Source organism: Bos indicus x Bos taurus, chromosome 10 (assembly GCF_003369695.1).
Source record: "Bos indicus x Bos taurus breed Angus x Brahman F1 hybrid chromosome 10, Bos_hybrid_MaternalHap_v2.0, whole genome shotgun sequence".
Taxonomy (NCBI): Eukaryota; Metazoa; Chordata; class Mammalia; order Artiodactyla; family Bovidae; genus Bos; species Bos indicus x Bos taurus.
Genome location: NC_040085.1, coordinates 67,307,907 through 67,334,734, shown reverse-complemented (window position 1 = coordinate 67,334,734; position 26,828 = coordinate 67,307,907). Strand labels below are relative to the sequence as shown.

General features: G+C 41.7%; 1 protein-coding gene across 1 annotated transcript in view; it reads right to left on the bottom strand.

Annotated features, from left to right (window-relative positions):
• Positions 1 to 26,828, bottom strand: part of PRKCH (protein kinase C eta) — a 232,723-nt gene that overhangs the window by 137,309 nt on the left and 68,586 nt on the right. Inside the window, exon 2 of the mRNA XM_027554264.1 lies at positions 20,715 to 20,778. Within this exon, the coding sequence (XP_027410065.1) occupies positions 20,715 to 20,778 (64 nt within the window). The remainder of the gene's footprint in view (positions 1 to 20,714; positions 20,779 to 26,828) is intronic.

Sequence of the window (26,828 nt, the reverse complement as noted above, 5' to 3'; positions counted from 1 at the left end):
AAGAAAAACAATGGAAAGTACCCAAGAAAGTGCTGGATTTTTAGGCTGAGAATGTTTGGCCGTGTTTACAGATTGAGAAAAGAATCCAAGAGAGAGGGAAGTGAAGAACTAGAGGTAGGGAAGCAAAGTGTTTGAGGAAACTCAGGTCTTTGGCAAAAGCAAGGACAACTGTGCCCTGAGACAGAGGCTAAGGAACAAAGACGGGAATGCAGATAAAGTCAGGAGCAGGATGTAGCTGAGGGAGGTCACACCTGCTGCAATTTTCTTAATCGCTTAGGAAGCAAGGCCACCTGCTTCAAATGAAGTGTGTAAGCCACTCAGTCGTGTCTGACTGCGATCCCATGGACTGTAGTCTGCCAGGCTCCTCTGTCCATGGGACTCTGCAGGCAAGAATACTGGAGTGGGTAGCCATTCCCTTCTCTAAGGGATCTTCCTGACCCAGGGACCACCAGGTCTCCTGCACTGCAGCTGGATCTCTTACTGTTTGAGGCACCAGGGAAGCAAGTAAATGGGGTCTTGAAGAAGATACAGGTTAAGTCATCATGGAAGCGAATGGAGAAGGAACTAGAGGTGCTGAGGATCACCACTCAGAACAGAGGGCAGATATCTGCAGTGGTGATTTGAGGCTCCCAAAAGAAGGATGGGAAGCAGAAACAAACACAGCAGCAAGGTCAGAGGAAAAGACTGTTGAGAAAAGCTGCTATGTTTTGTGATCAGGAGGTGGCTGAACAAGAGAGACTCAGAGACTGAGGTGAAAGCAGGTGGTCAGGAGCAGAAACAGAATATTTGTCAAGATTTATTATTGATGTTCAGTCTCAAAGTCAAGTCCAACTCTTTGTGACCCCCATAGACTGCAGCACGCCAGGCCTCCCTGTCCCTCACCATCTCCTGGAGTTCACCCAAGTTCATGTCCATTGAATCGGTGATGCCAAGATAGTTGGCTATTAAAGTGGAAAAGAAATAGGATGGCAGCTGGGGATCTGGTGAAGAATTTTTTCCCATCAACATAACCAAAGGAGATGCAACCAAAAGCAACTAAGGGATTGTACAAAGTGTAGTCAGACCAGATAAGTGAGCAAGCAAGAATACATAAGAGGCCAGAGACAATGAATCTGCCCAGGAAAAGGGTGTAGCCTCTGTGAGATAAGAGGTTTCCTTGGCAACCGGCAGAAAGGAAGAAAGGAAATGGCCATACTGAGGGACAGTGGGCACATAAAGATAGAAGTTATCGCAGGATATATTTTAGCAGAGTATTAGAACCAGAATTTGTGTGAGAGGGGAAAAAAGGCTTGCGAGTATAATGGTTTTGGAGCTCCTGAAAAAACAAGAAACACACGAATATTTGCTGAGCACCTGGTTATACCCCGAGAATTCAGATGCATTTCTTGTCCCAGGGGCAGTGCTGTAGAATAACTGCTTAAGTCTAGCACTGGCAGAGCAGGAATGAAGGAAGGTAAAAGTACAGCTGACTCCTGGCATCACTGAGTCAGCGCTGATTGGTGATCCCTAATCTGGGCTCAAGAGAACACTAAATGGACCAGGATGGGCTTAGCGATCAGATAAATCAGCAAGGGCCAGGTTTGGGTCATGTGAATTTGACAGAAGTAGCATTAGGATTAAGTTATAAAAGGCTTGACTTAGGTACCTCCTGTTGGAATATCCAATTTGTGGGTTTTTTAAAATCTTCCTTATCTGTATTTAACTTTTTTGAACATAGGGAGTAGTCATCATAACTGTTTTAATGCTAATCCTAACATCTGTATTAATTCTAGATCAGTTTCAATTGATTAATTGATTTTCCATTATAGGTCACATTTTCTTGATTCTTTTCAGGTCTGGTAGTTTTTGATAGGATGCCAAACATTATCAACTTTACCTGTTGAGTACTGGATAGTTTTGTATTCCAGAATCTTGAGCTTTGCTCAAGGGCACAGTGAAGTTACTTGGAAATTGTTTGATCCTATCAAATTTTGATTTTTAGATTTTTTTTTTTAAGTGGGCCAGAACGGTGCTCAGCCTAGTGCTAGTTATTCCTCACCAGGGAGGCAAGACCTTTCTGTATACTCAACTCAGTGCTCCATGAATCTTGATATTTTCCCATCCAGTTGGTAGGAACAGGCAGTATTACTGGCCCTTTGTCAGCACCAGGCAGAGTTCTAATTCTTTTGGGGGACTCTTTCCCCTGCCTCAGGTATTTCCTTATCCTGATTAGAACTCAAATATTAAAGGGTTCACTTTGCATATTTGTGGAGTTCCTTTTCTTGGCAGCTGTCTCTACTCTGGTATTCTAGCCAGTGATCTCTAGCTGTCTTCCTCTTTATGGACCCTCAGATCCCCATCTCCTCAATTCAGGGAGTCCATAGGCTCCACCTGAGAGAAGGGATGGGGGAGCATCCAAGAATATGGTGAGGACTGCAGAAAGAGGACCTTAGCCATGATCGTTCCCACGTCACAGTCCATGAGTTGGAAACAGTGCTAGAAGCAGGAAGCAAGCACCCAGATCTCAACTCTGTTCACCCTTGCAGACAGCAGCACTTCCCCAAGACCCCTAGAGGAAGAGAGTCCTTAACACTGCTTCATGACACCTGTCAAGCTTCCCTACCCTCAGCACTTTGGATTCGTATTGCCCTCCCTACATGTACCATGTGGCAAAGAGGTTAACCTAACCCAAATCCACACAGAAGTTCACAGATTTTCAGCATGCACTCCTCCTTCACGTGCAATGAAGTTGTAATTTTGCCTCCAAGATGTGCAAGAGATACTTTAATTAATAATTAAGTACTGGATTTAGAGATGGATTTTCACTTGAATAGAACACCATCCTTAAGTTAAGAAGGAACCGGGTGGTGGTTAAGCCCTAAACAGAACAAGCCAGCCTGCAAACAAACCCCGCTTATGGGCTCAAACAAGAGACACCATCTGGTAATACAAAGACAACCAAGCCTGTAAAATTAAAACCACAAAAGTCAACACACACTTTGACTGATAAATGAGAAACTAATTTCATAAACTAAGGCAAATATTTGGGAAAAGACTAAAGGCTACAAAAACATCCACATGCAGTGAACCAACTGCAAGGTGTGAGTACACAACAAAAGAAAACAATGCTGTTCCGAGTTGATGGACAGCACTTTGGTCACCAGGCTGATGACCGAGCCTAACAAAATCCCGGTGCGGGTGAAAAGATAGGGAGCCAGGGCCAATGCTGCCCAGCAACTTACAATGGCCAAGCTGGCACTTCAGATTAAGTCCTCTAGGGATAAGAAATTAACAGCAAGTAGCACATATCAGTTCAGTTCAGTTCAGTCACTTAGTCGTGTCCGACTCTTTGCGACCCCATGAACTGCAGCACACCAGGCCTCCCTGTCCATCACCAACTCCCGGAGTCTACCCAAACTCATGTCCATTGAGTCGGTGATACCATCCAACCATCTCATCCTCAAGTAGCACATATAATCTGCTTTTAAAACATACCTTCATTCTGGGACCTAGAAATGTCTTATTAACTCATTCTTCTTTTTTTTTTTTTTATTTTTAAACTTTATAATATTGTATTAGTTTTGCCAAATATCGAAATGAATCCACCACAGGTATACATGTGTTCCCCATCCTGAACCCTCCTCCCTCCTCCCTCCCCATACCATCCCTCTGGGTCATCCCAGTGCACCAGCCCCAAGCATCCAGTATCGTGCATTGAACCTGGACTGGCGACTCATTTCATACATGATATTATACATGTTTCAATGCCATTCTCCCAAATCTTCCCACCACTTAGAAAGATGGTAACAATAACCCTGTGTACGAAACAGCAAAAGAGACACTGATGTATAGATCAGTCTAACTCATTCTTCTTAAAACAGCTATGGGAAGAAGGTACTCATTGCATCTGTATTTCTGCACCAAAGGAACCAGCCAACCGTGGGAGCTGGTTTACGATATGATCCCAAAGGACAGTTCCCTGGACCCACTGCTCCCTGGGTCATGCTAGACAAGGGTGTGGACTCTAATGCCTGTCCTGTTGCCCTGTCAGCATTCCTATGGAGGCATCATGGCCGCTACACACACGTGCACACACCTTCAGCCCTCACGAGCAGACACCATACAATAGCGTCCATCCAGGCATTAGCTAAACCCTGAAGGGATGACTTGGGAATAGATGCAGTATTTGGTCTGGTGGGCAAATTTAGGAAGAGGGGCAACCTACTATCCCTGAGTCCCAGCAAGCAGGAAACTGGCGAAGCAACGCCCTGTTACAGGGAGAGAATCCTTCCCATACCTTCTTTTCCACCCAGGGCTTCACTGATGGCAGCTCCCATCAAAAGCACTTAGACACACAGACCGGAATGTGCCCTTCCAGAACATGAAATACATGACAGGTTCAAGTGCTGTCTAGGATTTGAAACAATGGCCGAGAAAGGAGGCTTATGTCGTTGTATCTTTCCCAGTGTCTTTTAGATGATTCACCACCAAGTACATGGAAATACATTAGGTATGGATTTCCTTCCTAAATGGGTGGGTACATAACATGCATCAGGCTGTATACAATACTTTGTGGGTGGGTGTGTGAGCGTGCATCATCTCATGTAACCTTCACAGCAGTCCTGGGGGTAGACACCACCAGTCTTGTGCTTTTCACATAAGGCAACCATCGCTCAAGGTCACACATGGCTGGGAAGCACAGGAAGCAGAGCCGGGTCCTTCTTATCTAAAGTTGATGCCCTTCTACCACCAACTCCACATCTCGAACACAATAAGAGACCCCCTCCCCTGACAGCAGTTCCCAGGGGACTGTGTCTGTGTGGTTCTGTTAATGACAGGGTTAACACTAACACCAGAAATGAACTTTGGGGGGTATTCAGGAACCTGGAGACCTATTATCTAAAAGCCTGACTTATTTTCTTGATTAAAATAAAAATAAAAGAGAAGGAGTTTTCTCCCTACCCTTCCCCCTAAAACTCCCCAGACCATGAGACTCTGTCTGACCCCAAACCAGAAGTGGGAGTGCTTCTGGGGTCGGCTGGGATGCTGAACAGTGCAAGAGAGGAACCTTTATGTTCTTCAGCGAAGGGAAAGTGTTTTCAGTTGACTCCAGCAAAGTGATCCTTCCCCTTAAAAAAACAATTAAGAGTACCCCACAGCTACTACACACTGCCAAGAAGAAACACTGAACAAACACTCATCTGGGACTGCAAGCTGAGAGGTGGAGACATGGAGGTGTGAAGTCAGAGGAAGTAAGACAACTGGGAGTGCTGGGGACAGGGGTACCCTGGAGAACCCTGCTGGGTCTGAAGAGTTCAAGTTGAAACATTTCAAAAGCATTGCACTGTGCCACATGCCAAACCAAACCTGCCTGCAGGCCAGTCTCAGCCTATGAGAAGTTCATGGTTCCTGGCTAAAGGCAGAGAGAGAGAGGACTGAACAGACACAGCTAGCATAGGGTGAATATCCTGCACATGAAACAGAACACCCGTAAGGCTGGACTTAGAGTGACCCTGGAGCATTCCCAAAGGCACTATCAAGAACGTAGTGATTAGAATATCCACTAAGAACGTGCAACCCGAGGCACAGGCATAGAACAAGACACTCACTGACTGGTAACAGGCACCCTTGAGCAGGACTCGTATACTATTCCTCTGCATCCTGAAGGGCCAGCAGGAGGCATCAGTCCTACTGAATCATCACTTGTTAATATGTTTAACAAAATTAATGGTTCCCTCTGACAGTTAAGTTCTGTCTTTGTCAATGAACCTCCCTAAAGTTCACTGTTGGAAGGACCCCTCCAGGTATTTTTAGGGACTCCTTTGGGTAGACTCTAAGCAACCATTAGGTGAGACAGTGATACCCAGACACTTCTACACAACGATTTCTGGACACTACAGACTTTATGGTTGTTGTTCGGGTGCTCAGTCATGTACGACTCTTTGCCACTCCATGGACTGCAGCATGCCAGGCTTCTCTGTCCTTCACCATCTCCTGGAGCTTGATCAAATTCATGTCCATTGAGTCAGTGATGCCATCCAGACTTATTTCAGAGTTATTACACCTTTTCTAAGAAATAAGTTATTCATTTCATTCCACTGAGACACCCAAACTTATCAAATGATTTATCAAAATCCCTGTAATAGTGAGATTAATACAGGTAAATTAAATGCTCAAAGCATAATCATCAAGGGAACACTTTTAAACTAGCCCCTTCTCTGACACTCCTACTTGCTTAAAACTATCCTAATTCTGCTCACCATGTGAACAGCTGCTGTTTTCATTTTCTGAGTATCAGCTATATTCCATAATACAAGTTACACAATAAAAATCAGGTGCGGGGTCCAAGTGAGATCTTGTAGTTGATGCAAGTCTTGGAATTGGTTGACAGCCTGCTCCAATCACAGCTACTGTGCTGTGCTTAGTTGCTCAGTCGTGTCCAGCTCTTTGCGACCCCATAGACTGTAGCTCACCAGGCTTCTCTATTCATAGGATTCTCCAGACAAGAATACTGGAGTCGCTTGCCTTGCCCTCCTCCAGGGGATCTTCCCGACCTAGGGATCCAATCCAGGTCTCCCACATTGCAGGTGGATTCTTCTACTGTCTGAGCCACCAGGGAAGCCCAATCACAGCTAAGGCCCTGACAAAGTAAATCCGTGTGTCAGGTCCACCACCAACAAATAAGAGATCAACACCAATGGAGCTATACCCAGCCTTCGGAAAACTTGATGATACCTTCCAATATTTTTGCAAAATTAACCCTCCTCATGATAGTGCTGAGAAAGTCAGTGTAAAGTGGAAGGTATCAAACCTTTGAATCAGAAAAGTACACACTGAGTTATTTAATCTGTTCTTGGTTCTAAGAATTAGCATACAGGTGCCACAGTAACAAATACTGATAAATAAAAGATGAAAGACACTTTCATAATTCTTGTCATTTTTAAAGACAGAACACCAATCAACTCTTTTAAAACATATATACTATTTTTTAAATGTTGGCTTCTATTGTAACTGGAATCACTTTAAATCGCCTTTTCCTGATTCCAGCTACTCAAAGAGAAGGGGAAACGCCTAGAAGTTGTCTCAAAGCCAACATTCCCATCCTGATTTTAGACGTTCAATACTGATTTGAGTCTCAGTATTAGCACCATACATACATATATACTAAGCAAGGCCCTTGGCCTCTGAGTCTCATTTTCTTCTCCCAAAGGTGCAAAAACTGTAACCCGACCTGTTTATGTCACAGCATTTTATTTTTTTTTTTCTCTAATTTTATTTTATTTTTAAACTTTACATAATTGTATTAGTTTTGCCAAATATCAAAATGAATCCGCCACAGGTATACATGTGCTCCCCATCCCGAACCCTCCTCCCTCCTCCCTCCCCATACCATCCCTCTGGGCCGTCCCAGTGCACCAGCCCCCAGCATCCAGCATCATGCATCGAACCTGGACTGGCAACTCGTTTCCTACATGATATTTTACATGTTTCATTGCCATTCTCCCAAATCTTCCCACCCTCTCCTTCTCCCACAGAGTCCATAAGACTGTTCTATACATCAGTGTCTCTTTTGCTGTCTCGTACACCGGGTCACAGCATTTTAAAGGTTCTTTAAAAAAAAATGCATTTAGGGTTTTGTCAACTCTTAAAAGACGACAGCAAAGTTATACACTCTGCTATGCAGTTTTTTTTCCTGTTTTTTTTTTTTTCAACCTGCAAACTTCCCAATCACCAAAATTTTCCATTAATCAAATTAGATATGATTTAAAGTACAACAGGGGCATTCAAACTTGGCCAACCATTAGAACCAGTCTAAGTTCTTATTAGCAATCTGTTTTCCTGGCCTCTTCCCAGGAGATTCTGATTCAGTCTGGGGCCTGAAAAAAAAAAAATCTGCATTTTTCAAAATTCTCAAGTGATTTCATTGTTCTAGAACAGATCCTCCTCTCTTGCCATTTCACACTTTTTGAAGCCCTAATTTCAGGACTTGATAATTATCAACCGAAGGACTCAGATAATGGAAGTGTCCTTGTTCACACAAAATGCAGTAAGAATTAACCTTCAAAAAGTTATATACTAAGTCTCCTATGTGCCCAGACTGACCTTTAACCTACTTACTTCTCCAGATGTCACTGCTGCTGCTGCTAAGTCACTTCAGTCGTGTCTGATTCTGTGTGACCCCATAGACGGCAGCCCACCAGGCTCCCCCATCCCTGGGATTCTCCAGGCAAGAACACTGGAGTGGGTTGCCATTTCCTTCTCCAATGCATGAAAGTGAAAAGTGAAAGTGAATGAGGCCCAAAAGAGTTTCTTACCCTAGGCCCAGAAGAAAGAGAGCTGGAAACACCTGGAGAGCAGCCTGAATGATCACCAGGCTAGTTTTTTGCATACTTGAAGGTCCTTTCCTTCTCAGGCTCATGCCCAGTTTACCCCCTCATTGCTATGTGACATGCTTTTTCTCCTCCATCACCCAGTTTACTCTCCTCTGAACATGATGGAGCTTTGTATCTATATGCTGGTATCCTCAGCTGAGTGCAGTTTTTAGGGCACAGTCTAATCACAGCAAGCTGTGGGGCTCAATGGATTCTAGCTGAACCTAAATTGTCTGACTGTGTTTTAGATAGGTCAGGTGTACAATAAGAGTAATTTCCTAATAACCTATAGCTGGAATTGAATTATACCTAATTATATTTAGCAGTGTATGGAATTGTTATATACTGCCAGATAGTACATTTGAATGTGTACTAAACAATGCAACTGATCCTAATGTAGCTTAGAACAATAAGAAACCCTGATGGAGTGCACAGAACTCAGGATAAATTTAAAAGTTTTTGCTTAACTTACATTAAATCACTATAAATGGATATAAATATGGTGCTCTATGGGCCCCTAGACAAAGAAGAAAGATTATGTTCAGCCAAATGGTAAGACAGCCTCAAATAAAGGCGAACTTCACTCAATTAACAAAGATGTGTTCCTGATAAGGGAAGTGACATTAACAGCGTGCAGACTTTGTCACAAGGATGCTAGCACCTCCCCTGAACTTCAGCGCTCGGTAACAATTCTCTCCTCTGCTAACACTCACTCACCCACCACACTCCCACCTTAGGGTTTTTTGTATTTCCTGTCCCCTCTTCCTGTAACACAACGTCATGGTCCCTCCTTCCCTTCAGGTCGGCAGCTCCAACACCAACGTAATTTGAACAGAACAGCACACACACAGTCCTCATCTCTGTCCCCTCACTCTGCCCTATTTTTTCCATAACATTTACCACTTGGCATATTATGTTAATTTGTCTAGTTGTTTGTGTCTCCGCCCACACACGAAATTTTGAGTTCCATAGGAATAAACTCAATGTCATTAGTAAATACCTACCTACACACATGCATGCATACATATATCACATGTTATACATAAACACACTGTGTGTCCAGAGAGAGTTCTCTTGATCCACTGGACCCAAGTGGTGATAATTTAGAAGTACTGCCCCATCCAGTATATTCTGTAACCCAAGTAAATTCAGAGAGATAGCAACCGACTTTCTCCAAAACAATGTTAGAACTAAGTTGCCACTTATGAAAATCAAAGGCAATCTCTGACATACACAAAGAATGTGTCTTCAACCCTAGACCACTAAGGCTCCCCTCGCCCACTCTCAACCTCACACAGGAAGTCATCTAGTGCTGAACAGAAATTTCAAACACCAGGATGAAATCCTAATGCTGATGACAAGTTTCAGGGGAGAAGAAACAGGTCTTCCTGCCTCTTCACCTGCCCACTGACACAGGCGTTATTGGGGAAAAAACCTACTAAAAGGGATGCCAATGTAACTGGCCTGGTACACAGAGCCTCTGCTGCCCTGTTCATTTGAAACAGTAAGAGCAGAACTAGGGTTGCTGGAAATGAAATTGAAGCACAATGAAACCAGGCTCTGTAGCAATTAATTTTTCTATCAAAAGATTAAATCATTTCTGTTTTCCCCAGATCTCAGCTCCACTGAGAGAATTCTGCATGAGTGTAATTCCAACTAAATATATATATATATATAAAGCTTGAGAAAATGAAGATACTAGTCAGACACTGTGTTTTGCATGAATCTTGATTTCAGATGAACATGCTGGTGGGTGAGTGTCACATAAGGTGAATCTGCGGATGCTTCCATCCATAGGCTTTTGAGCTATTTTCGCGGTTCAGCTTTTAGTGCTAACAGCTCTGACCACTTGCTCAGAAGTACTGCGACTGCCTTGCTCTGCTCAAATCAAGCAAAGGTTTAGCATCAAGCTACCGATAGCAGCATCTCTAAAGTTAGAAACCACCATAGGTTTAGGTAGTTTGGGTGTCATTTCCTGACCTCCCTATTTTTATGAGAAAGGGCTTATAACAAAAACCCAGTGCAGAAGTAGACCACACAGTAAAAATAATTAGAGAAAAAGGATAACAGTTTCCAAAAATGACTGAATTTTTCTGTTGCGTATATCACCTAATTGTCACCTAATGTCGGTCCCAATAGAGCATACACAAAAGCTTGTCAGTTCCTTCTTTAAATTATCGCTAAAAATGCTGGACTTTCTGAAAGAAAGATTAAGGGGGAGATAACCTAGAAATTCTAGAGATAATTTGGCTTCAGGACCCTTTTCTAGTCTTAAAAATCACGGGCTCAGTTTTGGTTTTTGTGGGTTCTCTCTACTTTTATCATGTTAGAAATTAAAATTGAGACTTTAAAAAAATTTATTCATTTAAAACAATAACAAATCCATTGCAGGTTAACATAAATAACATTTTTATGAAAGATAACTTTATTTTCCAAAAAAAAATTAAATGAGAAGAGTGGCATTGTTTTACAATTTTGCAAATCCCTTTAGAGTGTGACTCAGAGGCCAGGATTCTTAGATCTGCTTCTGTATTCCATCTTCTACAACGCTGTTTTAGATGAAGTATGTGAACAAAATCTACCCTCGTACAGACAGTAGTGGAAAAGAGAGTGTTTTAATAGCTTTTTCAGGTGCTTCTTTGAGTCTATACCAAAACCTGACAACTGGTAGTTTAAGAGTTAGTTGCAATGTAGAATCTATATAATCAATGAGATTTTTATACTGTTACACTAACAAATTCATAAGAAAAGTCTTTTAAGTATTATAAGCTGACAAGCTCATATGGTGAGTATAAAATTTCCAAAATTCTACCCATGCCTTGCAGGATCCAATTTTAACACTAGCATCATATTCAGCTTTTTGCTTGGAAATAACAAGCTCATTTCATTCATTTTCAAGAAAATACCTGACAAAATCCTATGTCTCCATAACTACAGTTTGTCATTCTTTCAAGTAAAAAATGGTGTCCCATGGGGTGAAAAAAGTAGATCAACTATTCAAGTGTTCTTTCCTGAGACACAATAGTATTGCAGAATGTAGCAGAGTGCCTTATGCATTGTTGTTGTTCAGTCTCTAAGTTATGTCCGACTCTTTGCAACCCCATGGACTGCAGCACACCAGGCTTCCCTGTCCTTCACCATCCCCAGAGTTTGCTCAAACTCAAGTCCATTAAGTCAGTGATGCTATTGAACCATCTCATCCTCTGCCACCCTCTTCTCCTTTGACTTCAATCTTTCTGAGCAACACAGTCTTTTCCAGTGATTCGGCTCTTCACATCAGGTGGTCAAAGTATTGGAGCTTTAGACTCAGCATCAATCCTTCCAATGAATAATCAGGGTTGAATATTCTGGAACTCCCAGAGATCTGCAGGACCACACTTTAGGGACCATTTAAAAGTTTATCATCAATAGTCAATGAAAGTAAGAGAAGTAGTCAGGATGAAGCCAACAATGGTTGAGACATAACTAGACAAATATAGCTATCATATGCTAACTGAACTCATTTGACTTATAATTTTTCCAAGTTCTAGTTTAATGCTTTCATTAAGAGAACCTACTGATGATGATGGTAAAACTCAGCAAATCTCAAGCTCAGTCTTCCCAGAGTTCTCTGATCTATACCTGGTATTTAAGAAGATGGTACCTTTCCCAGGATACTGTCAACCTTTAGGTGTAAGAGGGGGGACTTCAAAGAAAGTCTCGCAAAAGAACATTATCCCAAAAGAAAACAAAACTCTGTGAAGGTTGGGATTATATCACCTGAAGGACAGTTTTTATCCAAGGTAGAATAAAGAGAAAACATGCAAACACCTCCCAGATAAGCTGATGGCCTAGAAAGATCTTAGACCTCTGCATCCCAGTCTGAGCTTGTGTCTGGGCTCCGGCACTCATTATTCAGGAGACCATAGCAACTCAGCATCCCGGAGCTGGATTCACCACTTGCATACTGAGGATTACATCAGCCTCAGAAGTTTGTCGTGAGGAGCAAATGAAATAATATGCATGATGGCACGAACATATAGAGGGCAACTATTAGGAGGGTAAGAGGCTATTTTGTTCCTGGAAGAAAATGAAACAAGAGTTGCTATTGGTCCTTGCTCAGTTTCAGGCTGAGCACAGCATCTGGTCCTCAGAAGGAGCTCAATAAATGAGCCTACTCTCATGGGAGAGAGGATCAGGTCAACTATGACATGGGCAGTTTAGCTTCAATTCTTTAAAAAGATCATTTCTTTTTCCAGTTTTCCTTCTCTCCCCATTGCCTCAATGCCTCTCTGTTACCCTCCAGCCCTGTCTCCACCCTGGCAGTCATTTCCAATGGGAGCCACAGAACTGCTTGGACCACCAGGAGCACCAAAGTAGCCACTACATCCCTCAGGTTGAATGTACAGAAAGAATATATATTTTTTTAAAAAGTTAGTTTTAAAAAGATATATCAACAATATGTCGCCAGGCTTGAAACATGAGAAAGGAATACTGAAAACTGCCATCAGAGATGACTTTTTCCCCCTTTAAAAATAACACACAGAGAGTGTGAGAAACTATGAGTTGCAGCCTTCAAGCAGTTAACACATGTTTCATCTGCCTTGGTGCACGCGGCCGTGACGATTTAGCAGAGAACATAATTACAGGTAAACCAGTGGTTTGACACAGGAAATCTGAGCGAAAATGGTTCAAAAAGATCAGAATTTTACTCGATCTTACAGTATTGTATGATCCCTTAGAAGAAAGAATACTTTTGGCAGATACCAAAATTCTGGCACTTTCCATCCTTTCCCCAGAGGAAATGAGTATTAGCTCCAAGTAACATAAGAAAGAGTCTGAAAGAAGGGGGCAATTCAAAGCTTCAGTGAAGCTTTCTCAATGAGCTTCAAATCCACAAATGACAGGTTCTTTGTCAGACTGTATTTTTGTTTATCTTTTAAGAAATCACTTTTTCCTCCAAACTGGTACAGAATACTCTCAACTTTGCTTGGGGAACTTTGGGGAAAAGATATGTCCACAAGATTCGTCTACCATTAATTCTTTTGCTTTACGTCATTCTTTAAGAAAACTATCTTAAAATGAAACTTTCTAAGGGCAAAGTGTTATGTAATTGTTAATAGGAGATGACTTACCTGTCATTCGTTATGAGTGAGAACTTTACGACAGAACGAAAGGATTTGTCTTACTCATTTCTTCCTACCTGCAGTTTTTGACTCACAGCTTAGTATTTATTTAGAATCTTTAAAAATATTTCTGAAGTACTCTAGTCATTTAAATTTTTAACTCTTCTTCTTCATCATACATAAAAATTGGGAATTAAGGATAAAATGTATACAGATAAAAAACACCAGCTTTAATTTATAAATGAGAATAGATATCATGTGTTCAAAGTTAAAGCATCATTTGGCTATTGCAGAGGCAACCTACATACTGTTTTTTGTTTAGGAAATAGGTATTTTAAATGTGTGATTTTGATTTCTTATTAAGGAGAATTTCAAACACATGAAAAAGTAGTCAAAATTATAAACTTACATGTAACTGTCATCTAGCTTCTAAGAAGCAACTTGTGGCCAATCTTGTTTTACCTGTACCCTCTCTCCCCTTCTCCCACCTCTGGAATATTCTGAAGTATACCTCAGAAATCATTTTATCAGTAAACATTTCAGTAGGTATCGGTCATAGACCCTCTATTTTAAGCTACCAAAATACCACAATCACAGCTAAATAAGGTTAATAATTCCTTATTATTATGATGTATACAGTCATACATTTTCCCAGTTGTATCCTGGGAGTTAGTTTTGCAATTCTTGCTTGGTATGTTTCACATGTTGAAGGTGGTTAATATGTTTTTCATTTGTTATTTTGGTTTTCTCTCCTTTTTTCCTTTTTTCTTCCAATTTGTAATCTTTTGCTATTTTTGGTTTTCCCTTCTCTTTTCTTTTTCTCTTCCAATTTTTAGTCAAAGAAAGCAAGTCTCTTGTCTTATCAAATGTTTCCACATTTTGAATTTTGCTGATTGTACCTCATGGTGTCATTTTAAATGTGTCCCTATCCCCCTATTTCCTCCACAGTGGTGGTTAGATGTGGAAGCCTGACCAGATCTGGGCTTGATTTTTTGGCAAGACTACTTCACAAATGGGATGGTGTACTCCCATGAGGAAACACACGTCATCTGGTTCTCACTCTGTGGGCCAATCATTGAAGTATGAGATACCCTGAATTCAAGCAAACTTCACTTACATAAACTACATTATCTTCAAATCTTACACTGTATTTCTTAATAGCATTACAGTGCAGCAACATCTTTTTTGATTTGCTGAGGGGATATCACTATTTTAACAATTTCTTTTGTTGCCTTCCAATTATAAAAGTGATAAGTTTAGTTCAATGCATTTTCATCAATACTTCAAACCTTCTTTTTTTTGGGGGGGGGCCCACTCCGCTCTTCCAGGTAAGAACTAGTCCAGCATAGTGACCATCAAACAGAGCCATAGTCACAGCATCAAAAGGCTGCATTAAAAGTCCAGGTTTCTTTCATCACTTTAATAAAATTTCAGCTTGATTAGGTGGCTGATCCAGGGGTTAGCTCCAGAAAGGTTTAGCCAGAGTGAAATAAAGAATGACATGAGACAGTCCTTTCAAAACAATAAGTCAGTTCAACTGTGTCTTGGCAGCAGTGCTGAGGGGAATTCTATATCTGATCAAGAGTGATAACACCTTTCTTAATATGAACAATGGTGATGGGTTTTTGATCCAGTTGACAATGTTATGCCTTCAGCTCTGTGACAGATTTCCATGAAGAGTTTTTCTTGCTCCATCTCAGTTTAATGTTGGGTTCTGAAGCAGGCTCATCCTCTCATCTCAGCATTAAACATAAATCTATACATAGCACACTTCATGATCAAATTGTGAAGCTACTGCTGTTAACGCCAATTTATGCGTATTTTTTTTCCTGAAAGTCTTTTATGTTCTGTCCTTTCTCCAAACTTCATCAGCAAACATTTTGATGTCAATTTGGAAGATGTTCTACCATCTGGCAAAACAGTCCCTAACATGCAGTAAGCATTCAAATATTATTGAATAAGTAATAAATATACTAACAAAATGAGCGTTCATTAAGTAAACCTTCAACAGAGTTTGGGTAAGTTTGACAAATTATAATCTGTGAGCCAGATTCTTAATTATTGGTATTCCACAGAGATCTGCTGTTAGTCAACCTTGGTTTTCTAAATCTTCTCAGTGGGTCCTAGTCTCCAGACTGGCTCCCACTGGCAGCCAGAGCTATATCTCACGCCTAGATCCCTTAACAAACTCTAGACTCTTATTGCTACTAAGCATCTCCTCTTGGGTTTCCCACAAGTATCTCAAACTCCACCTGCTCAAAGCTGAATTCACCACTTTCTATTGATATGTTTCTAGTCTGGTGAATGACTGCACAACATCCTCTGAGCATCACCGGAGTCTCATCCTTCTTCATCCCTGACACCCCATGAATTGCCAATTCCTGCTGGTTTCAAGACCTACATATTTCTCATAGCTGTCCCCCACTCTCCATTTATCCCCACAGATTTCAACTTAACTCCAGTTCTAGTAATCTCTCTCTTAGAAAACTTTAATTGTCTCTTACTGGCTATCTATACCCATCTCCTCTTATGATCCTAATAGCCCCTGCTGCCAGCCCCATGTACCTATGGCTATCAAGTAAGATTTTCCCAGTCCTTAAAACCCTTCACTGGCACCCCATCATGTCTGCAAGCCTAGAAGTAGTGTAACCATGCAGTTTATCCTCTAACCTGGGATCCTCATGAGACTGCAAGATGATGCTGTGAGTGGTTTACACTGGTACCGCAGACAAACTCAGACTGTCCTGGGCAAACCTGTGCATGCCTGCGGGCTCAGTTGCTTGTCTGTGTTTGACTCTTTTCGATCGCATGGACTGTAGCCCGCCAGGCTCCTCTATCCATGGGATTTCCCAGGCAAGAATACTGGAGTGGGTTGCCATTTCCTTCTCCAGGGGATCTTCCCAATTGAGGGTTTGAACCCACTTCTCCTGCATTGGCAGGCAGATTCTTTACCACTGAGCCATGTGCATGAGGCCCTCCTCCCAAGTCTCTGCCGCATTTCTGGCCACACTCCCTCTCACTCAGCACCCCTCTCACTATGTTCAGTCTATGGAACTCTTCACTGTTCTCTCACCCCTATGCCTGTGAACACGCTGTCTGCCCCTCTTGAACTTTCTCCTCCGCCAGCAATCTCTCTATTGATTGTTCCACCATGCTCCTCCCCAGTGGAGCTTCCTCTAAAATCTCCTGGCTGATCTGATCACATGTTCCTGCCAGCCAGCACCATGCCTTGGACTTATTCCTGTGCTGGGCCCTGGGCCCCCGCACCGTACACATAGGCTGCATCTGCCCACAGCAGACGAGCTCATTCCAGTGTCTGTATCTTGTTCATCTTTACATCCCCAGCATCTGTGATGAGATCACAGGTCTGTACCCGGCAGGCATCGCTCATGTGATTTCTCATGTCATGTCTTATTTTTAATAAAAACTCTTTTGCCTTAGCTGCAAATTCAGCACAATTATCAAAAGATGAGAAGATGAGAGAGGGTGAAATAAGGACTAGTCAGTAGCTCCTAATGCCAGTCTGGTATATCTCAGACCATACCTCCATTTAAGCAATTGCTTTTTAAAGGAGAGCCTTGGGATTACAGCATCTCGGTTAATGGCAGAACCTGTAGAGCAGGCCATGAAAGGGAAACAGGCATGGTGATAAGCCAATATCACATTAGAAACTGTCCAATAAATTCTTGAGGCTTCTAGTATAAAAGAAAAACAGTGTCGAAATAAAATACACCTGCTGAGTATACATGGGTGCCATGCAGGGGTGGGGAGAATGACAGGAATCTTGCTGCCATGACAACAGGAACATGGAGATGTGCCTTCATAGAACACTCTACACCTTCCTACACACTCTATCATCTGACCTTCAAAATAACCCTGTGAGATAGATCAGATGTACACTGAGGCTCAACCAAGATTTCTTTCTTTTTTAACTTCACTTTCAGAGTATAGTTGATTTACAATGTTGTGTTAGTTTCTGCTGCACAGCAAAGTGATTCAGTTATACATGTATCTATTCTTTTTTCAGGTTCTTTTCACATACAGGTTATTACAGAATATTGAGTAGAGTGCCCTATGCTATAGGTCCTTGTTATCTATTTTGAATATAGTAGTGTGTATATGTTAATCCCAACCTCCTAATTTATCCTTCCCACACCTTTGCTTTCCCCTTTGGTAACTATGCATTTATTGTCTGAATCTGTGATTCTGTTTCTGTTTGGTAAATCAGGTCATTTGTAGCATTTTTTAGATTTCACATATAAATGATATCATATGATATTTGTCTTTCTCTGCCTGACTTACTTAGTGTGACAATCTCTAGGTCCATCCGTGTTACTGCAAATGGCATCATTTCATTCTTTCATCAACCAACATTTCTTGAGCCTTGACAATCCCTCTGGGATCCCAGGCCAACGCCCCCTTCAGAGCCTGAGCCACACCAGGCAAGCCTGACCTCACCCTGCTTCTTTATGTAAAGCCCTCCAGCACCCCAGGTGGGAACTAGAGCTCCAAATGTTCTACCTGGTAGCCAGAGATGATCTAGGGTGGCTGACAGGAGAGAGGCCAAACCAGGGACATTCTCACAGAGCCAGGTCCATGTGCTGCCACAGCTGAGGCAGGAGCGTGGGGGCTGGGGAGCTCCAATCCTTCCTTGCGTAACACGCACAGAGACACCCGTCACATTCTCTGCATCTGACAAGGAAGCTGTGCCCTAAGGCGGCAGCAACGTGCCAGCTCAAGTTGAGCCCCAGCCTAGGAGCTAAACTGACAAGATAAGGCTCCCACAGACAGGGAGACCAGCTCTGAGCTTCTAAAATACAGCCCACACAGTGATGCTACAGATCCTGAAACTTGAACATTAAAAATCTCCTTCTCATGGGTAAAACAGCCCTTTTAACATCATTTAAAAATACAAGGCACACCTAAGAGGGGTAGAATGCTAAGATATCGATCACTATCAGTCTGGTATGAATTAGCCCATGAATTCCCTGTCTTCCTTATTAGCAAGAGTTCCTGGAGAAAGGAGATCACTGAGCATCTTTCTGGAGTAAGAGACATTTGAAGACAGAGAACAGGAAGGACTAACTTATAGGGGCGGTGGAATTACCCAAGATGAACTTGGCCTGCCTCGCTATTTTACCCAGGGTCACCTCTGAAAGGAATATTATTGCAATGGCCTAGTAAGAACTCACCCTGAGTAACACTTGACATTCCTTTATCACTATAACTAATAAATTAATACTATGAGAATATTGAGGACTATTCCAGCACCATTGTTCTCATGTTTCTAGTGTACAATTAAGGAAGATAGAAATGTAATAAAATTTATTCTTAGAAAGCCAACATAACTCTAAAAAGAGATGTCATGTAACAACAACAGCACCATCAGACCTGGTCTAATCCACATGGCCTTACTCCTCTGGCCCCTTGCAACTTACTGCAGCATATTCAGGTAGTTCAGCATATTCAGAATCTTAGCCACTCCTCATTCATGCCCGACACTCCCTGCTGGGTTTGTCTAAACCATGGTTGTACCCACCTTCCATGTGCTGTAAGAATGTTCTATCAGCAGTGTTCTGTAATATTACATTATATTTTATTTGACTGAGTTATGAGCAGATTCATTTTTTCTAGCGAATCCTGTTTGTTCAAAATGCCAAGCAAAACCGAAAGACTTGTGAGCAGGCAGAAGATGCCTAAACTATAATTTGGACAGTTTTTTCATGTTCAAGTAACCCAAGTTTCTGTTAATTTCAATATCAGAGCAAAAAGATAAGATGCAACAATTGAGACAAGTTGAAAAATATTAACCTTAAGATAATTTGCCCATATGAAGAAGGGTTGAATGGGATAAGAGAAAATCATTTCTCAAAGGTGTCACCAATTTGCAAAATGCCAACACCAAACAGACAAACCATAAAGTCACACCTCTACAGAACTTTGCAAGGATTTTAGTAATGGTAGAATAGCTTGCAAAGGACTCACCCTGCCAACAAAAACAATATTTAGAGATATATTCTAAAACAATTAATTGGAAACACTGGAAAGCCACTAGAAAAGGGACTGAAATTGCGAGGAATTTGATATGCAAATTAATACCACAAGTTATCATTCCATAGCCACCAGCATGTCCAAAATTAAAGAGAATTACCACATCAAATGTTGGTGAGGACATGGAGTAATTAGAACTCTCACACGTTGCTGGTGGGAATATAAGAATACAACCACTTTGGAAAATCATGTGAGTTTCTTATAAAGTTAAACATGTATCTACTGTGTTATTCAGCAATTCCCCTGCTAGGCATTCACCCAAGAGGAATCAAGGTGTAATTTATGGACAAGAATATTGATGGAAGCATTCTTCATAATAACCCCAAACAGGGAAAACTCCAAAATGTCCATCAGGACAAGAATGAGCAAACAAAATCGTGCTACATTTATAAAATGGAATATTCAGCAATAAAAAAGAGTAGAATACTAATATACACAATGACATGAATAGATCTCACAGAAATTATGCTGAGCAAAATAAAGCAGACACAGGAGAGAACATGTTATATAGTTCCATTTATATGAACTTCCAGAATAGACAAAACTAAACTACAGTGAAAAAACAAAACAAAATATTGCATTTACTATCTCTGGCAGCAGGGGATTAACTAGGAAAGGACACAGGGAACTTTCAGAAGGATGGAAATGTTATGTCTTAGATTGGAGTGCTAGTTACATGGTTGTACGCATTTTTAAAATAAAATTCTTCACTTCTGATCTATTCAATTAACTGTATATAAACTTTACCTCAATTAAAAATAAAGGAAAGAGGGAGGTGAGGGTAGTGTCAGGGGAAGAGGAAAAGAATCACTCGAAGGACAGGATGAAATAAAGATTATAAGAAAGAGAATATGATCTTTCAATTTTTAATACATTAAGAGGCAAACTAAAGGTTTGGCCCAAAGCCAAAAATTTAAGTACAATTTAATAGACATGAACCAAAAGAGGCAAGAACTTCTTGAACTAAGAAGATGATGAATTAAAAAACAAAACAGAAGATTGCCAGAATTAGCAAATATATTTGCTCTGGCAACCAAAACCAATAGACCATTAGGCAATAAAATACCAACCAGCCTAATTTAAACAGTTAATTTTTTAAAGTATCTTTTATAAAACATTCTTTTTATAATTTCTATGATAGAAATTCCTATTGAGTATAAACTCAATAGTACACAAATACCAGAAACCATTCCAAATTCATTCTTACCTTCAGTGAAACTCCCTGTTAGGGTTATTACGACAAACACTTTCCCTTCTGGCTCCAGATCCACCTAGAAAGAGAGGGAAAAATATGTTATATTCTAATTTTGAAGTATTCTTTTGGTGGATCTCAAAAAATTCTTTACAGAGGCCTCAACGTGCAAATCACAGCCACAGATCAGATCTAAGTCTTTCACTGAACAGTAGATGGGCAAGAAACAAGTAACAGTGAAAGAAGTTGTGAAGGATGAAAACCAGATCTGAATGAAACTATCCTTGCAATGTTTCCCCTCTCTTGAAATTTTTCCTCTTCCATTGTGGCTCTTTGAGATATTGATAAACATTCATACACAAGGTCACCGTTTCTGAAACATCCCTAACTGATGTACAGCGTTTGTAAGAACAATATTTTGCTAAACCACATGGCAAGTATATAAAGTAGAGAAATATGGCAACACAAAAGGCTATGAACCCATGTGGTATGGTCAGCTGCACACCTGTAGTTTGGGGAAGTAAAGAGCTTGACTTAAAGAGTGCTGTCCCTGTCTATACCATTTCCACCTGAGTGCAATTCATCTTCAGAAAGCACCAGGAGAGGCAGGACATGTGCTGTGCGTTCCCTACTCTCAACTGTTCACAGGAACATCAAGGTTCCTTTCTGTTCTCACCTATGAGCTGAGAAAACAAGATGGACATCCTGCCAATGAGGCAGCTGGACGTCTTCTCACTAGATCCCATCCTCTGAAAACATGCCCGTCTCTGACCACATGGGCCCAGGTAGGCAGGCTCTGCCCTCTTCATGCCAACTTTGAACTACCCATGAACACCTCTAAGCCATGGATTCTGATACATAAATTTACAATATTTTAATTGTAATTAAATAAATAAATTTACAATTGTCCTTAAATGTTTGTTGGCCAAGCCCAAATGAACTTCTTGGCTAACCCAATAAAGACCTCATCAAGTTTAGCCCATGACTTCAGTTCTGCCTCTGACCTGAAGACAGAAAGGTCTGGAGAAGTTGAGTATAGACATGGATGGTATTTTGAGTAGAATATTAAATTTAAATGAGCTGAAAATCATATGGTACAGTGTTCAAACTAGACCAGAACGTGGACTCCAGTCTGATCGGCACAGTGGCTCTGGGCAAGGTCTTAACCATCCCCTGTTTCACTGCTCACATCTCCAAGTCCATGATATCATTACTCAGCATTTCTGACATTGCTCCCATGAGACAACCTCAAAGAACTTTGACAGTACTATTTACTGCTTGTACTATGCCAACAGGTGACCCATACTGAACGGAAAAAAATGCATTGACCATACACTAGCTCACTGCCACCTGTCTTTAAACACTACACCCTGTTTTTACTTGTACAAAAGTAGTGTTTGGTACTGACTCAGAAAGCTTCATCTACATAAGAGCTGATTCTTATAAACTCTGCCTTTCTCTGCCTTCAGTCTACTACTATCAACGTGGTTACTGCACTGTAACTCACCCCAGTGTTCAAACCAGCTTCTTGCATCACGACTACGGCTAACTTAACAATACCCCCTTAACTACCTTAACACCACTTGTGAACCCTTATAGAACAGCTCTGAAAATAGAACTCTCTGGAGAGATGACTAAACAGGATGTCAGTCTCTAATTGTCTCCACTCTCTGCCTTGACTTGTTTCAAATCAAAAATATTTTTAAAAGCCACTCCCTCATCTTCAATATAAAATCCTGTCAGAGCCACACACATGCACACACTGACCTCACATCATCAACTGCTGCTGACACAGAAGGAGCTGCTGCCAGCCCCAGACAGACAGACTGCCAGGCCACCTCTGTGACCCAACACGTGAACTCCCTCCAACACTGCCTGATGGCCTACAAAGAAGGTCCCTCCACCGCACGGGTCAGGAGCTGCTCTGACAGAAAGCAGGAGACTCCAGCAAAGAGAACCAGGTGCTCTCACAGTGTAACAGGTTTGATCCTCAATTTTGACCCAAGCCACCATTGTGGTGGAAAAGCCAGACTCAAATACCATCTATAAACCGAGTTCATCTAAGACCTCTGACCTTAGAACAAGATTTTACCAACTGCAGGGGAGAGGCGGGGATGTTTTGGGAGAATGGCATTGAAACATGTATAATATCATATAAGAAATGAATCGTCAGTCCAGGTTTGATGCAGGATACAGGATGCTTGGGGCTGGTGCACTGGGATGACCCAGAGGGATGGTACAGGGAGGGAGGTGGGAGGGGGGTTCAGGATGGGGAGCACGTGTACACCCGTGGTGGATTCATGTTGATGTATGGCAAAACCAATACAATATTGTAAAGTAATTAGCCTCCAATTAAAATAAATAAATTTAAATTAAAAAATAATAATAAATGAGACATGAAATCATGTGATGAGTTTCATACAACAGAAATTTTTAAATGGAACATAAAACATGAACAAGCCAAATATGAAGGAAAAGTACTATGTCATGAAAATTGTTTGCAGTTCTGTATGCATAATAAGGGCATACTGGGCTTTACGGTAAAAATGTATTCCTTACCGTGTTACAGAGAAACAGTTTGACACTGTGGCCTTAAAGGTTAACTGCTCCATCTACACAGTGCAATGGCTTGGCATCTATTCATGGGGGCTGTTCAGACACTTTCAGTGACAGCCAACTGATACCACTGCAGCTGACCTCTTTCATTCCTGTCCCCCAGGGTAATCGTTCTCTGTAACCAATAGCTTCCATGGGTGGAAATGCAGTGGCCAATAGCTCCCATTCACCAACCCTAGTTTTGGGCCCTATAGCTGTAGCACATATTTTAGCTCTAGGTAGAATATCCATGCCAGCTTCTGGCAACAGCCCTTCAGCTTTGAGAACCACCCTGCCCTCACATTAGTCCATGGCTCAGCTGCGATTCTATCCCTGCTTCAGAGTGGACATGAGAACCAAGTTTGCCAAGCAGAGCACTGAATTCCCTCAGTCACGATGACCGGCCTGAAACCGACATATGCCCTATATCACCATCTGAGTACTTGCTACTCCCTACCCTTAGTCACTGGTGCAGCTTTGGGCAACAAAATGCAAATAGGTTCAATCAGGAATCCTGGATCTATAGGGAGCGATACAATCTCACTCCAGCTGAACTTCAATCTGGAAGGACAGAAACGGGAATGTCTGGCACCATTTTATGACACTGGGCTGCAGAATGAAGCCAATAAAGGAGAGAGAGCTGAGAAAGAAACAGACCAGGTCTTGATGTCATTAAAAGCCTCAGATCAAGCGCTGCTTGATTCTTCTGGACTTCTCAGTTATTTGAGCCCCTACATTCTTTTTCCTTTAGCCAGTTTGAGTAAGGTTTTTTGTTTGTTTGTTTTGTTTTAATCACTTGCACCCAAAAAGGCTTATCCAAATTGGCAGCCTAAGAGGATAAGTCATATTTTTAATAAAGTCAATGACCACCTCCCCTGTACACCATCTAACACCCATGCCACCCCCTACAATCTGTTTCCCTGTCTCTTCCCAGCACTGAAACAGCTCCTGTAACCCATGTGCGCACCTGATGGTCAGATCCAAAAATGCGTCTGTCTTTCCCTCGGCTGACCTCTCTGCAGTATTGATGCTCTGGACAGCTTCCTCTTTCATGAATCTCTCTATAAACCCTGCTGCTCCTAAGTCCTCTTTTCCTCCCATTGGAATATTCAGATTCATGATTTCAAAACCCACCTGAGCATCTTTTGGAGTAAGAGAAAACACAAACACATCAGAACCTCCAAAAGGGTATGGTCACTTACCTAAGTCTCAAGCACAGACTTTACTTCCAAACCTATCTACGCACCTTTTCTGAAAGTCTCCATCTCTACGTCTCATGAGACAAGTCCCTTTAATTCAACATGTCCAGAGTAAAAGTCTTATCTTGTACCCACTAACTGACTCCCCCCATTCCTGATTCCACATTTTCCCAGCAGCCCACACTCCTCACCATGTGCATGTAATCCTACCACATAACTCCAAGTCCACTTTCTGAGAATCTTCTCGGCCCACCCACCCCTTCTTCTTCATCCTCCCCCTCTGCCTCACCTAGCATCTTGCAGAAGCGGCCTCCTAGCTGGTTTCTGTCTCCAGACTCATTGTGCTCCAGCTGTTACCACTGACATTTCAAAAGTGAACATCTGACTTTCTAACTTAAAATCCTTCTATGCATCCTCTCCCTTCTATGATAACAGCCAAACTCCTCAGCAGGGCACACAGCCCTGCATGCTGTGTCCTCACCATCCCAAACACGTACCACCCATATCTCAGCCTCTTTCAATTATCTGTAGACTCTGCAGGGAGGCATGTTATTTCATTTATAAGCTGAGAGATCAGCAAAATGGATTCTGGGTCAGACAGCATAATGGAGAATGTGGTCAAAATGGTAGAAAATACCCATTACCTGTCTGAAGCTTATTGCCTAGTGATTTGGGGCATGCGGCCTTTTTATCTAGAAAATCCTTCTCTTTGTGAACTGTCAAACTCCTACTGGTCCATCGAGAGTCAACTCAAAACTCACTTTTTACAGGAAGACCTTCTGAGACCACTTTTGTTTTAGTTATTTATTTTTATTATTACTTTTTAAAGATGGTTTTATTACTTTGCCAGGCAAAGAGGGGCGCATCAGGCTTTTTTTATAAGGGAGTGAGATTGATTTATTTATGGCTGTGCTGAGTCTTCTTTGCTGCTCACAGGCTTCTCATTGAGGTAGCTTTTCATTACAGAGCGTGGGCTCTAGAGCACGTAGGCTCAGTAGCTGTGGCGCGAAGGCTTAGCTGCTCTGCGGCATGTGGGATCTTCCCGGACCAGGGATAGAACCTGTGTTCCTTGCATTGTAAGGCAGATTCTTAACCACTAGACCACCACAGAAGTCTCAAGACCTCTTTTAGACAAGTGGCCAACTCCACACCATTACAGAGACCATTGTTGGAACCCACTTATTGTTATAGTCATTATGCCCTGGTCACTTAGGACACTGCCTTGCACATAAGAGGACTGAAATGGTTTTGTGAGTGAGTAAATTAACAAACCAACAGGGATATTCCAAATAGTTTCACACAGGACATGGTTTTCTCCTCCTTTACCATTCTGATAAGTTTCCTCCAGATAAGCTCCAATTTCTCCACACCGCCATGAAAGAGTGAACATCAGCCCACAGGTGCAACCAAACCTTAACAGTCTAAAGCAAGGTTATCACAAACCTTGATGTCAACACTGACAGTGCCCTTTAGTGATGCAGCTGCAGACGTCACGAACACTTTAGAGAAGATCCAGTGACCCAACCTGAGTTTGTCACCCACTAAAACCTTTGCATCTCCTCTACCTGCTGTAAGGCTCTGCTTCCCACATCCTAAACAGTGATTAGGCCCCAAATCCTAAGCTTGTATTTTTCTACAGAATTTCAGCTCACTTCTATGGGTCCCAAGGCTCATTGAATCCCAAATCCAGTCATTCAGTCACTCGGCTCGTCAGCTTCATGGCCTTCCAAATCAGGGCCTGGGTTACCTTGTCATCATCTATGGCACTTACAGAATGTCCACTATAACAGGGCTGAGGTCAGAGTGCCCAGGAGGTCCCACTTACAAAGTCAGACCTTGAGCATTCTTTCTGTAACAGTCATTCAGGGAGAAGAGAATAAACTAAGCCCTCTTTCCTATAGACCACTTCTATTAGTGAGGAGGGCAACTCCTGAGTCCTTATTGAAATTCAGAAAGCAATGGCCTTCAAAATATGGCATTCTTACGAACCCATATAGGATGTTCCTATATGCAATACTGAACTTCAATTCACACACTGTAGCTTATACAAAGATTAACTCAAAATGGATTACAGACCTAAATATATAGCCTAAAACTTTAATACTTCAAGAAAAATACATCAGAGAAAATCTTTGGGACCTTGGGTTAGGCAAATATTTCTTAGATATAAGACCAAAGTGCAACCCATTAAAAAACAAAATGATAAACTGGACTTCATTTAAATGAAAATGTCTGCTCTTCGAAAGATACTTTCAAGAGAATGAAAGACAAGCTACAGATCAGGAGAAAATATATGTAACTTTTTTCTCATAAAATAACTCACTTAACTCTGTTT